Source organism: Elaeis guineensis, chromosome 13, assembly GCF_000442705.2.
Source record: "Elaeis guineensis isolate ETL-2024a chromosome 13, EG11, whole genome shotgun sequence".
NCBI classification, from domain to species: domain Eukaryota; kingdom Viridiplantae; phylum Streptophyta; class Magnoliopsida; order Arecales; family Arecaceae; genus Elaeis; species Elaeis guineensis.
Genome location: NC_026005.2, coordinates 9819193 through 9834164, shown reverse-complemented (window position 1 = coordinate 9834164; position 14972 = coordinate 9819193). Strand labels below are relative to the sequence as shown.

Here is a 14972-nt window from a genome sequence, read left to right as displayed (position 1 = left end):
ATTTATCTTTCTTTTAATTGCTTATGCCTTCATAAGAATTATAACCATTCTTGCTTCTTCTCACATATATTTGGACATGCCAAACAGTAAGCTCAGCCTAGTTTGTAGGTACCATTGGGCTTTGCTTGGGCTAGGTTTTGGTCCAGGACGTGAACTCGTACGGACTGGGTTGTATGAAAGTGATGCAGACAATCTATCAGCGGACAGGATGCATTTGAGTGGTAACTCGACGGCAGATGTTGGCTCATCTGCTTCCCTGATTCATCTGGATCGGATGATCCTGACCGTTGCAATGAATCCCCCAACCCATCATCTCCGCCCATCACCGCTCATCCATCAACCCGGGCGGGTCGATTAATCAGACGGTCAGCAGCACTGATCTCGCCGGTTTTAGGGTTAGGGTTTTAAACATCGCCCGCTGGGCGCTGGCTCCCCGGTGCGGGCCCAGCATCCCCGCCCCTTGCGATCACCACCGCCAACGGGACCTCGAATCGCATCACACGGACGGCGCAGATGAACAGGATACAAGAGACTGGCACGGGGTAAGCTCACTGGCGAGTGATGGGATCTCAAGTCATTCGAGTGGGCCGCGAGACGCAATAAATACGAAAGGATTCCGAAGGCCCTCGCCGGTTTTCCCTCTCCGGTGGCCAAAACCCTTTTCGCCTCCCTGCCTGTCTCTTTTTCGGCTGAGGATTTCTCTTTCTGTCTCTTTTTCCGAGGATTAGGTTAGGGTAAGGGCTTCGCGAGCTCGACGGGGAAGAGATGGTGGCGGACAATGGGAAGAAGTCGAAGGTAGCGGAGAGAGGGGAGGAGGATTCCGATCATGTTGACGGAGAGCTCGTGCTGTCCATCGAGAAACTGCAGGAGATTCAAGATGAGCTCGAGAAGGTAATGCTTCTCCTAATTTCCTGTTTTTTCTTTTTTTGTTTTTTTTTTCTTGTTTTGTTGTTGAATGGTGGTTTTATTCGGAGTCGATGCTGCGGTCGTGTGTTTTGTTCCTCTATCTCCTCTGCTATAGCTCGCTTTTCATATGCATATAGAAGAGAATTGCTTTTGAGAATCTTTAATGGTTGTTCTCTGTTGATTGGTTGTTAGGCGATCGGCGACTATTCGGGTTCTTGTTCTGAGTAACTAATTAGTGCCTTTAATTTAACTGCAATGGGAATTGGGTTTGGATGCCATAAAGTGTCGTTAGTTTTATTCCTGAAACTTTATGTTATTCTGTATTTTCTTCAGTGCATAGAATTTTATGACTTTTAGGTAGTTTTTCATTTATTCGTTTGTGAAAAGTAAAGTAGCTTGTGAAATTTTTAGGTTTCTGTCAAAGTACGTTTTTTGATGGAGGTATCTTGTCAAATTCTGATTGTTTTGGTTGCAATCAGTTCATTGACCCATAGGTTTGTGTTACTGTTTTTTTTCTTTTTCACTTCCTTTTATCCTTCGAAGCTCTTGTTCTTTGTAGAATGGACTGTAGAACATTGGTACCGTAGGCAATTGTTATATGTCGTGGAAGTGAATAAAAGAATCTGTGCTATCCAGAGAATTGCATCAAAGAATTCGACAATAGATACGAGGATTTACTCATTGTCTATAGTCACTGATTGATTTGATGAACTGTACATGTACATATGGTTTAAGCTGCAGTTACCTTATTTGCTAAATTAGGAGCAAAATATGAATTGACATGGATCCTGAGGTTCAGAATATGGTTCCGTGTATGAAAGTTTGCATGCATTAGCAAATCTTTATGAGAATTTATTCAATTGGTTATTGTATACAGTACATTACCTCTCTTGTATATTTTTTCTCTCTGAAATATGCTTCTTAGTCATCTTTCTTATATGTCTTGTTAAATACAAATCAAGTCATCAATGAGTTTTTGGTGAATCAAAGTAAAATTTGTTACATAAAACAATGAGAATGAATCTTCTGATCATACTCTAGGCGAACCCAATGAATTAATGAAGGGCCTAATACAAACTAGAATCTGAACCCAAACTGAGCCATTGATACAAGTAACTATGGCTTAAGCCAAATGTAGTACAATAGCAATTCATGAATTAACATTGTATGCAAAAGGGAAAAAAGCACTCTACTACACATACTGCACTTGTTATCAAATTGTAGATTTTTCCTTTTTCCTTTTTATATCAGTTGAAATCTTGTTGCTGTTTCTCTACCTTTCATTCCCATGTTTGCTATTCATTTATGTACTTGGTTGCTCTATATTGTCTTCTTGGGTCTACATGTCATGATGAATATCAATCCCAGTCTAGACAGAAGCATTCTTAAAACTAAATGCATTGAAGAATTGCAAATGGTTTGTCTAAATTCCCCACCACGTTTTAAGTAACTTTCAAGAGACTGATTTTATGTCATGCTTATCTTTTTGACCCTCCTTCTTGGGTTGACTGAGGGTTTCACCTTGTTACTTTGAGGATGAAGTGGAGAGCTTGTCAATGATTGAATGGGTTCCTTAGTCCATTGCGATCATTACATATAGTCTATTTTTAGTTATTTTTCTTCCTTTATTATTATATTTTATTTTTCCAAGAAGTTTGTTATTGCCAGCTTTGGTGTCTCGCTGTGTCAATTATCTTGTAGGAGCATTTTTTAACTTTGAAGCGCAAGCTTATTATTCATTATTTCATTGATATGTATTATAATATGGTTCATTATTATACTCTTAATATTCATTTTTTGGTAATCTTCTTTTATCTGGAGAGTGCCAAAAAATGGAAGTAATAAGTACAACAATGAAAAATGGTTAGTCTTGCAACTGTGTGGAGTACAGACTAGGATAAGGATGACTCATAACCAACCTGATTTCATTTCATGTCTTGATTTTTGTCCCATAACTGACCAGTTGACTAAGTTGATTAGGTTAGTTTGTTTCCATGTAGAATTTTTGCAAAGCCATGGGGTCATTCAAGCCTAGCTAGGTCAAGCATGACCTGAACCAAAATGAAATTATTTAGGTTGTCAGGTCTAGGTTTGGGTCTACTGTAAGATTAAAAAAAATTATGCTATTAATTTTATATTTATTTGAAAATCAATAAAGACATAGGTGATGGATATGGATGGCTACCAGAAATGTAGGTGCCAAGAATAAGGTTTAGCCTTGATTTAGTCTTCAACTTACAAATAAGTAGCATTAATATTCAATCCACAAACCTAAACATTGGGACTTGAGTGATAGGGAGGGTTATAGATCTCAAAGTTATGCGTTCTTGGCATTGTTTTAAAATGTGGTTCTGGCAGGCAAGTGGTCAAGGACCACATAATGCATATACATTATGTAGGCTGCATGTACAGACAATATGCAATTTGTATTAACATGCATGCAGTGCTCTAGCATGCCATCCACCAAAGGCCAGCACTTTTGAGTCCTTCCTTGAACATACATATAAAAATGCAGTAATCAAGCCACATAGTCAAGTATTTCCCACCTAGATATTTTGATACCTGGCAAAGTACTTCCATGCCACAATATCTCCATTGTATTACCAATCTATTTAAATATTCAAAAATAAATAAATTATATGAAATATAATAACAGTAGTATTTTTACAAATAATAGCAATATTAATAAGATTGTCAATTTGCAGTTTATTTTCATCTATTTCTTAGTTCTTAATAGTAATAATGTTAAGATAATTAACATATTGACATTATTAGTATACATGTATATAGCCTATTTGAAATCCACATTCAACACAATCATTAGCTTGAACTTGTTAGTTCGCATTGGCTTGCATAAGAGTGGACAATTATGTGCTTGCACAATGCTACGAGGTCCACATATGCTGTTGCACAATTGTAAGTAGGATGGCATGTCGCAACACAATGCTAATCTTGTTGTGCTTTTAAAATGCTGAGGAGACAATCTTTTAGGCCCTATAACAAATATTTGGTCGCACAATGCTAAAAGACAATTTACTCCCTCCTATTGGGTACCCGACCTAACCTGATATAATGCGAATGGGGTGGGTTTTACCCAACCGGCAGTAGATTTGGGGCAGGTACGGGTAATGATAAAACTTGCCTGGATTTTACCCCGAATTCGATCCGAATATATATATATATATTTTCTCTTCACAAATCCTCTCTTCGAGGAAAAAATTGATTTGTATGTGAAAAATTGATTTTTATAACTTTATCCAACCTGACCGTCCAATCCCTTTTAACTATACCCACCCCACCTTGCCCTACCGCCTCAAGGCGAGTACGGGGTGGGTATGGGTGATGGTCTAACCGACCCTTGCCATCCCTAGCTGCAGCATGATGCCAAAACCCTCACAAATGCCTCTACTTCGTGGTAAGCAGGCTGCATATAAAGCTGCATGATGCTAATCCTATTGCATATGTGTCCTCAAGTGTCGAGTGGACCATCTTTTTGGCCTATATACGGCCTAACTACATACAGCAGCCGCATATTGAATGTGTAGTGTGGTCAAGGGACCACATATGCATACCCCGTCGCAAAATGCAACCCCATGCATTGCATTTTGAGACACTATTTTTTGGATTGAGTTGGATCAGGTAGGGCTAGGCCATATGCTGTTTGACCTATTTTAGACCTGGCTGGTACTTGGGTGTTCGGTGCAAGTAAGGTAGGAAAGAATATGATCTAGACCAAGGTTTGTTGAACTAGTACTGGGGCTTGTATTGGCTAGCGACAAGCATCGAGGGAGAGGGCTAATGAAGTTCAAGATGTTACAACTTACAAGGAAGCTTCAAGAGCTCTAGATCTGGTGATGAGGATCGGGAGAGAGAGAGAGAGAGCAGAGGGGGGACAGGGAGAGGAAAGGAGAGACTCACCGAGCTGGGGACCTTCTTGTCATCATCTATGTTGACTTGACTGGGATGAAGGTTTCAGGGATTGGGGCTTTGAAACCGAGTGAGGGGAGCTTCGAACAGAAAGATTTGATTGGGAAAGGGCTTTGCCCTTTGTACTAAATGAATTGGCTGAACCGTGCTGATAATTGACCAATTTGGTTCAGTATGTTCTGAACTTGCCGATTCGGCATGGTTCGTCTAATCTTAATCTAGATTGGATCCAATTTTTCGAATGGGTCATTTTTTCAGACCCAAACTTAACCCATGGGTCTAATAAATGAGATTTGATTGGGCCAAACTTGATTGGATCCAAATGACCTATTTGCAGACTTAAAAATGTTAACAATGACAAAATGCATGCAGAGATGGTTGTTTAAAAATAATTATAAAAATTCTTGAGGAACACAAATAACTTTAATATAAGAAATCCATGGGCATGTAGACATCCATGTGCAAAGCATGTTGGTATAAGAAAATGAATAAATATATAAAAATAAGAGAGGCTAAAAACAATAAGCCAAAATTATCCATGATGTAAAATTATATTAATACAATCTAGGATCATTTTGACAAATAAAATATAAGTGAGAAAAAAATAAATGCAAACAATGAAAGACCTCAAGGTGGATTTGTTTAATAGTTTGAACACAATTTAACTACCATAGGCTCCAGCCATCCCCTCCTTTTTCTCGATCTATCCCAGTCAGGAAAAATTTTATACCGTTTAGTTGATATCTTGATTGTGGTGGTACCAACCTGGATAGTGGAGGGAGCTTGAGATGGATAACTATGATAAGATTGAGAGAGATCTCTGTTTTGTAAATAAGAGGAGGGGTGAGATTCAAGTAAATTTTGAATCCTGTTTTTGTTGGGTTGATGAATTCCTATTTGCAAGGGATTTTAGTTGACACTTATGGTGGTTGCTAAGTGTGACAGTGAGTGAGAAAGAACACTACACGAGATTTACTTTCCAAAATTATCTCTTCACAAATTTGAGAGGACAATTTATTTCCATCTAAGGCAAATTTCATGGATGACCCCAACTCACTCTTTTTAGTATTGTATAGATATGTGGACAGCGACAACCCTTTTAGAGCAGATTTGGGAATTCTTCAGGTCTATAACATCAGTCCCAGTTTTGTATAGACTAAAACATGTCTATTACAACCCCAAATATCGTACAAATCAAATGATGCCAAGTTAAAATCTTGGTTGTGATTGTCAAATAGCAATCAAAGTTATTAAAAGCTTTCCAGCGCTTTGCCAGTAGTGCTCAATTGTTTTTCTGATTTTAGCATGGTAAACATTTAAGATTTTAGAAATGTTATTTATGGTTCTGGAGGTGAGCCACTTTAAGCAAAGCGGTATTTAAAAATAAAGAAGCTCTGTGTATACTTCTTGTCTGATTGGAACTATACAGTTACCTCATGCTTGCTTTGCATAATTAAGGAAGAATTGGAAAGGGAATCAGAAATTCAGAATCAGCATTCTTGTTCTATTCTTTGGGCAATGAATGTAAGCATGCACAAGTAAGGAATGATAATTCCATTCTAACTTCTGATTTAGCCAGATATATTCTAGAATGGGATCGATATCATATGTATTTTTTTTTGAATATGTCCTTGAATAAAATAGCTAAAAAGTTTAAGAAGACTTCTCAATTCAAATCTTAATTAGATCATTACTTTAATTTTGTACTGTAACTGTCACTGTTTATTTCATACCACAGATATCATTCATTCACATTTTAAGCCATTAGTGCTGCACATCAAAAGACATTTAAAAGTAGAATTACAATCTCTCTATTTAAGGGAATGGCAATTCCAAAGAAATGTGATTTTCCTTGTTGCACAAACCAGACATCAGAGTGGAGGCAAATTTGTCATTCTCATTCCATTGCAGCCTTTTCATTAACCAGACATAATGTTAACAATTTGAGGTGAGTGGAGATATATTGACAAATACAAGCAAAAGATGATGACAAAGAACAAGAGAAGGGAGGGGGGGTGCTTTCCATGCTAATGGTTGGATTTAATGAGAAGAATAAAATACTTAATTAAAGATAAAATAGAAACAGATTAAATAAAATGGAAAAAATAGAAAGAAAGGAGGGTGAAAGGAGTGTAGTGATGTTCCCCCATTCAGTTGTGCAACTGGAGGTAGGAGGAAGCCTTCTTGATTGAATTGCTTTGGGCTTGGGTATGTTTAGGGGTAAAGACCACTTAATACGCTTGATGCTGAATCACTTATTATCTATGTGTAGGTGGGCCTCAAGAAAAGATTGAAAGAAAAAAGAAAAATTAGAGGGAAGTAAGAATTAAAGAGAAGCATTAAGAAGGAACAAAAGGTGGAACGTGGTCTCTCTACTTCAGTCCTTCAACAAAATAAAGCTATCATACGCAGCCTTTTCAGCTGGCCCTTATAGGTCTCTCTCTCTCTCTCTCTCTCTCTCTCTCTCTCTATATATATATATATATATATATATATATATATATATAGAGAGAGAGAGAGAGAGAGAGAGAGAGAGAGACTTTGCTAACCTTCTGAGCTTGACCAACTCTAGCTGTTGTAAAACAAAATCTGATCCCTTAGCAATTGAGTTTTATTAGGACTCTTTAAAACTTAGTAGTTAGTCTTCCTCATAAGCATCAATATCCTCCCCTAGATTGCAAATTTTATTTTTTATGGAACCCCATTTATAATGCTCCTTAAACTTTCCAAAATTGAACCCTAAGGACATCAGAAGTTCTCCAACCCAATAGATATTTAAAGTAGGAACTCTATGCATTAGTCCTACCCAAAATAGGACATTAGGACCATTATTAATAATTATGTATTGAGAAGATCCCACATTTTGGTAAGAATCTTCCTTTGTTGTTTTGCTTAATCTAAGCCATCTAGTACTTCTGATAATTTTATATGCTCTGTTGCACTCTTTGCATCTAGATATGAAATGGAATCGACATGTATTGTTTCATGTGATCTTAGCCCCTGACTAAATCAATTCTTCTCTAGATGCATAGATATACTTACATGCGAGATGTCTAGGTGATGCAATGGCTTGAACAAAAGCAGCATTGTAGTGTATAAATTATCATGATCGTGAAAATAACCAAGTAGTTTGAACTCTTATTGAACCACATTGTAAGTTTGATCTAAGCATGCTAATGGATTGAATGGTTCTTCAAATGTTTAAGCAGACTGAGCTGTTTCATAAGTGGAAGCAAGCAACGGTTAGATTTTTAATCACACATGGCTATTTAAGTTTCTGCATAAGCATCTAAATGGTTGTTTTGATAACCATGATCTTGAGCTATTCCCCTCTATCCATTTTTGCTATAATTTCATGTGAGCAATAGTAATTTATAAGCCCAAGCATATACATTTGCATGTAGGGGTGAAAGTAGTATAGATATTATTCGTCCGAAGCCGTTTTCGTATCCGATAAATCCAAATAAGGATAGAAATTTCAGGATCCGACTAATATCCGTATCCGTATCCGTATCTGTCAAAAAAAAATGGATATGGATATGGATAAACAACTATCCGATCCGTATCCATATAACTGAATATACATGTAATCCTATATAATTTTATATAGTACTTATTAATTTTTAGAAAAAATATATAACATATAAATATGTTATTAACTTGATTTATCATATCTTTAGTAATATCTTTGATTTTATAGTTATAAAATTTAATTATTTAAGTTATATCCATATTTTTAGTATCCGAATTGTATCTGTATCCATTTAAAACAAATATGGATATGAATTTTTTCATCCGAATAATATCTGTATCCGTATTTATATTTGTTAGACAAAACAAATATGGATACAGATATGCTAGTATCCGATCCATATCCGATCCGATTTCAGCCCTATTTGTATGGCCTTGCTTCATTACAGGTAGATGCATCGTTGATGCATCTTTGATGGGCTGTTTTTCAAATGTAATTTAAGGTCAAAGTCCTTTATATCAGTTGTTTTTAAAATCAATACTCTTATTGTATATTAACAATGCTGTGGAACAGTCGATGCTGCTGTTAAGTTTTCTTTCCCCATCATGCAAATCCTTTAAAAAGAAGGTAATGAAATTTTAAGCATTAACACTCTGATTTAGTCTGTGGAGGATCCTTCTTTTGATTTATAAATGCTGCAGCAGATGTCGAAACTTTGATGAAATTGCATGTGCTGATAGTCATGCATCTTAATCTATTCTTTTTGATTTTCATTACTTATTCACTGGATTTACATTCAAAGAGCATAAGAATTAATGTGTTCTTAGTTTGCATAAGTAAGAAGTGCAAACTTCATCAATGGTTGAATTGCTTATTGGTTTTGTTGTTTGTGTATACTGTTATTCTTATTGAACCTCCATGGATTTGGCTTACTTGTTTAGGACTATGGAAAGTTTAGGTTCCTAAAGCTGTCTGCCTGTTGCCTGTGACTGCCATATGCTCATCTCATTCATGATTGTAGGTTAACGAGGAAGCAAGTGATAAAGTTTTGGAAGTGGAACAGAAATATAATGAGATTCGAAGACCTGTCTACGTTAAACGGAATGAGATCATCCAATCCATTCCAGACTTTTGGTTAACTGCGGTTCGTAATCTCTCTATTTTTAGTAATTATATACTTAAGCTACAACCGCTTTTCTGAAACATTCTCATCTAATATTTTTTTCTTTTTTTGTATTTCTGTGTGTAATGCTTAACTCTTTAGTTCCTGAGTCATCCGGCGCTTAGTGATCTTCTTACAGAGGAAGACCAAAAGGTATGCATGCTGTTATTATTAAAACATGCAGTGATCAAACTAAATATGGTGGAAGTTGTTACTCCATCCAGAATAAATATATTAACTATATCAATTAGGGATATCATTCTAGGACCTTTGTCAGCTTCTTCTGGATTTATCTGATGTCTGGTATTACTTGGAACCCTTAAGAGATTTCGAGGTGCTTGTGTTAATAAAGTTCCTTTGATGCAGATTTTCAAGTATTTGGTTTCATTAGATGTTGAAGATTGTCAAGATTTGAAGTCAGGCTACTCCATTATATTTGTGAGTCGTTGCTCTCTTTTTTTTTTTTAACTTAATAGACATTCTTTGGTTATGAATAAGTATCTTGTTGTGATTTATTATCTTTAATCAATTGACTGGGTGTTTGTAATGTATAGAACTTCTCTCCTAACCCATACTTTGAAGACATAAAGCTTGTGAAGACTTATTCATTCACTGAGGAAGGAGTGACTAATATAACCGGTACGACTATCAAGTGGAAGGAGGGTATGGTAAGGGTATCATCTTATACGGTAATCATTGATAATTTTCTGAGTCAGTTATTAGTTCTAATGTTTGTTTCTCATAATATCTGTAGGATATTGCCAATGGTAATGGTCATGAGAAGAAGGGAAACAAGCGACCTTTTGCTGAGGAAAGGTTGGCTTTAGTACCTTGTAATCTTGTTTTATAGGCAATAGTATGATATTTAACTGATTTGTCATGTTGAATATGGTTTATGATAGTTCTGCTGTCATTGCTTTCAGTATTTGGATTATTCATATTTATGTATGTCATATTCATATTCTTTCCAAGTAGATCACCATTCACATTTCCCTCCTCCTAGCTCTTCTTTGACCAGGAATCTTTATTTTCTTGCAAAGGCCTCCTCTGGCCCTGCACATGCCCACTGATTTCTGTCAGTTGCATGCCACTTCATCCTTACTCGGTGCAGGTTCTACACCTCTTCTGCCATAATTGTTTCACTCTTTGTCCTTCGAGTTTTTACCACATGTTATTCATTATTCTCATTTCTACCACATGCATCAGTCTATGTATAGAAAGATATCTAAAGACAATTCTGATAAACATCTTTGTTGAACATGGTTTTGTAGCATGGTAGAATTATATCCGGGGAATAGTGTTCAGGATTATTATTGGTTGCATAATACTTGGATGCATGAATTGTTTTCTTATTCTTTGTTTTTATTTTTCCAATGCAGTTTCTTTAGTTGGTTTGGTGAAACTCAACAGAAAAATTTCTCTGATGGTGTAACAGATGAGGTAATCATTCAGAGTTAAATTGGAGAGACTGATTATTGTGGACTACTCCACATCTTTCAAATCAAATTTTCTGTTTATTGTTCTGGTATCAGTGAAACCCATATGATAACATGATTTTGATGTTTTTATTTTTTTATTTTTAATCTTCCTATATTACGAATTCCGCTAACTTGTATGCAGATTCCTGTTTTTGGTTTTTGAATTTGATTGAGCATGGAGCTTCTTTTCCTGTACGTTTTTTCTGTATGTTGATGTACTCAACAAATTGATGCAGGTGGCAGAGATAATCAAGGAAGATTTATGGCCCAACCCTTTGAAGTATTTTAATAATGCAAGTTTCTCCTTTCTGTCCTTTGCTCCTTTTCTTTTGCCAAATATCAATTTTTCTTCTCACTGAACATCAGTTCCAAGTTTGCCTAAGACTCCTGTGTACTTTCAATATTATGATGATGCAGGAGGCTGATGAGGAGGATTTTGATGGAGATGAAGATGATGAAGAGGTAAATGCCTCACTTGTTTTGAGTTTTAAACAAAGCTAGCCAGTTTCTGATGTAGCTGCTGATAACTCAGTCAGAGGAGTGCTTATTGCAGAATTTTGGCCTCCCGTTTCTTGGGCATCTTCAGGACTCCAAATACTTTATGGTCAAACCATTTCTTTTGCAAAGATTTTATGCACTGTATATCTAGTCTTCGTTTGTTGTGTTGCTATTTTTCTGTTTCATAAACTGTTCAGTTTAGCTTGATGTTGTGCCAGCATCTAAAACAAACATTTTGCGTTTGAAACTCATATCTGCATGACTTATAACAAAAGGAATTTAGATAATAGTTGCTAATTTTCTGCTACAGGTTTTTCTACTCAACTTTATGCATGTGTTCTTGTTGTCCAATGAAGCTTTACGCCCACATTCGTATAATCACCATTATGTTATATCTTGTTTTGTTAGGATGTCTTATAATTTACAATTTTACCTTACAGAGATGGATAAACATTATTGTTTTGATTCTGAGTTTTCCTATGGTATAAATATTATTGCATTGATTGTATTTTAAAACTAAAAGAACTCTGTCTGAGGTCTGAAATGGAGTAGTTTAAATTATTGTACGTATTGCAATTGTAATGTAACAGATAGTTGTTGGTTACTATTGGCCATGCAAAATATGTGTAGGATCCTTGATTTGTCAAACTTCTGCTCTTAGTTGTACTTTGGTTCATTTAATTTTTTCTGTGCCCTGTCTTTTGCATAAGATCAGCTCAGCTTTTGTGTTCATTTTAAAAATTTAATCTAAAAAGATCAGCTAAGAAAGAGGTACTATAATGCTGTTCTGCTCTAAGATGTGACTCATTTTGTCCAAAACCGTACAGAACTTAGTGTGTACTTGGTGTGTTGACTGATATTAAGGTGACCATCCGTTATCTCATGTTTTTCAAATTCTTTACGCTTCGAGAAAATTAATACTTATTGCTCTGTGGAAGTGCTTATGCATATTAAGATGATAATTTATGCAACTGATGCGATCTTATTCTTTGACGTGTTTATTTATTTATTATTTTGTGTAGATGTTTTTGCACCATTTTACAGAAAGTGGTTGGAAATAACATGGGAATCAATTTTCTCAGGGGCAACAGAAACTTGACTAAATTAGAGAATAGAAAACCCAAAAAATAATCTTACTCCTATGATTCTTACTAATTCTGTTGTGCACTTTGAGACTCGGTCTCTGAAGAAGTCTATTTGATATATTGGAAACTTCTGGTGTTTTGCTTCCTGAATGATCTCATGTTCCATCCCTTTATTGCTAAGCTTATAATACTATGCAGTCATCACATTCAATAAGGTAGCAGAGAGACCTGGCAAATAACTATGGAATAAATTAGAGAGGGACCATCATGTGATCATGCGTAGACAGGGATAGCACCATGTTAGATGGGTTGTGGTTGCAACTGGTAAAGAATCAACAATGATGAATTTTCTCATGTTTTGCTTTGAAGATGGTGACCTACAGATCATGTGCTATTATGTGCTGCTCGAGTTGGTGCAAGATTAATTCAAATTTTTCAAACATGAGCATCTAATAAATGAAAAGGAGTTAGCTATATAAAATTGCAATTATTACTAAAGCAATTACATTTCATAAGAAGTCATATCGTAAAGAGTGATATTTGTATTATTTTGTATGTTATTCTCATTACAAGTGTTTGACGCGTAGCATCCTATGAAGTTTTGAGATTGCTAAAAGCATCCCATACTTTTAAATTTTATTTCCTATTCCTTCATCAGGACTTATGTTACCAAAAGATGTTAGTTTTATATGCTTAATCTGTTTCTTCTCTGCTGTGTACTGTGCGGTATTTTCCTATTTGCACACGCTAATAAATTATGCCTGACCAATATGCTATTTTTTGTCAGAAGGGTTCTGAAGATGATGAGGATGGTGAGCAAGATGATGATGATGAGGACGATGATGAGGATGACAGTTAATCTCTTCTTCCAGCGTCTATCGTTTGGGCTTCCACAACTTGGCTGTGGCGACTGTCAGGCATGCTTATCGCTATGGAAGGTCTTGATTTTGAGGGCGACGGCTTTAAATCTTGCTTTATGCACCGTAGCTGTCATTTTTTTTTTTTTTTTTTTTTTTTTTTGTACTTTTTTGACTTTCATGACCGTTAGTTGATAGTTATATAGCTGGTGGCCTGTCTAGAGCTAGAAGTTCATTTATCGTTGTGGGCGTATCAAATGTTTGTTCTTGGACTTAAAGCATCTCGGTATCCTGAGTGTTCTTCAATCCAGGAGTTTGTATGGAAAACCGGTGCATCATTTTTTTTAGAACTTGTTATTTACATATAAATATATTACATCAATTTCAGGTGGTATCTTTTCCTCGGTAGTCTTTTAGTTGGTTCATGTGCTATAAGCCTGGGCCAGTTGCAACCTTTGGTACTTCTCTGTACTCGGCATCACCACTTTTGTTGTGCCCGCCCCGTCTGTCATCCTTGAATTTGGTGTGGTTCTGCGAATCAACTATTCTCTGCGGGAGTCTTCTTTTGTGGAGGTAACATTTGAGCTAAGATTTGCTACGGAGGAACCGAGCAAAGCCGTCCCGCCCTCCCGGGTCAATGCAAACGTGGGAACTGGGGAGTGATTTGAAGAAGCCTCATAGTCATACGCTCATCCTTGTTAAAGTAAATCCCAATCTAGTGTTTAGACGGACATCTTTATTTTGTTTTTAATAGAATAACTGAAGTAGGTGTTGTACCTGAAAAAAGCCGAGGTGTCGGTGACCCATGTGAATGTATGGCATGTGCTGATGTATTGCATGACGGTCGTGTCTGGTGCAGCAATACATGGAGATGAAGGGTTCATTTGCTTAATAGGAACAACCAAGTCGGTGGTATCCACTTAGCTGGCCATCCATTCATTATGGCATCCCACAAGCTCTATTCCCGACAGGCCAACCCTCCATCTTCCACCTCCTAAATCCCTACCTCCCAAATCTCTCCTCTCGCTATGGTTTCATGTCCAAGAATGGACCAGATAAAAGCGCTCAGACTAATCATTTTTGTTCCTTTTATTAGACATAACTCGGGTTGGAATCCGGACTAGCACAATTGTCATGCAAAACGGGCATGGCCGGTAGGACGAGTATAAAAGCAAATCCTGTGATGGGCCGTGCAGGATCGAGAGGAGCCACCCCGGTGCACATTAGAGGATATCGTGTGGAGCGGGATTCTTATTTTGCTGCATCTTAAACAAGAAATCCAAAAATCAAATCGGGCAGGACTCTTCCTACCAATGGAGGCTCTCAGTCTTATGATTTAAAAAAAGAAAAGAAAAGAAAAGAAAATCATATTCATGAAGAGTCTCTGAGACCCTTTCTGATCCTTCCAGATTCCCTTCCTCTTCTTGCAAATTTTTTGTTTCCATGAAGGCGCCTATTCCAGTACACATCTTAGATAAATCAAGCCTCGTCAGCCGGTTATCTAGAAACCATGTATCATTATGCTTGAAAATATATATTAGATTATTAAATAATCATTTTATCAGATATATATCATCTCTTTCACTG

General features: G+C 36.5%; 1 protein-coding gene across 6 annotated transcripts; it reads left to right on the top strand.

Annotated features, from left to right (window-relative positions):
* The first annotated feature begins 609 nt into the window (after positions 1–609).
* LOC105056571 (NAP1-related protein 2) lies at positions 610–13779 on the top strand. Of its 6 annotated transcripts, none has more exons than XM_010938809.2 (11): positions 610–891; positions 9327–9449; positions 9570–9620; positions 9834–9905; positions 10022–10135; positions 10222–10283; positions 10847–10907; positions 11182–11238; positions 11363–11407; positions 11499–11549; positions 13319–13779. In XM_010938809.2, the coding sequence occupies exons 1-11, from the start codon at positions 766–768 to the stop codon at positions 13385–13387; spliced, it is 831 nt and encodes a 276-aa protein (XP_010937111.1). In that variant the 5' UTR covers positions 610–765; the 3' UTR covers positions 13388–13779. The 6 variants fall into 6 exon arrangements, with proteins under 6 accessions (XP_010937111.1, XP_010937109.1, XP_010937108.1 ...); XM_010938807.2 differs by having other exon boundaries at positions 13316–13779; XM_010938806.2 differs by having other exon boundaries at positions 11478–11549.
* The last annotated feature ends 1193 nt before the right edge of the window (positions 13780–14972 follow it).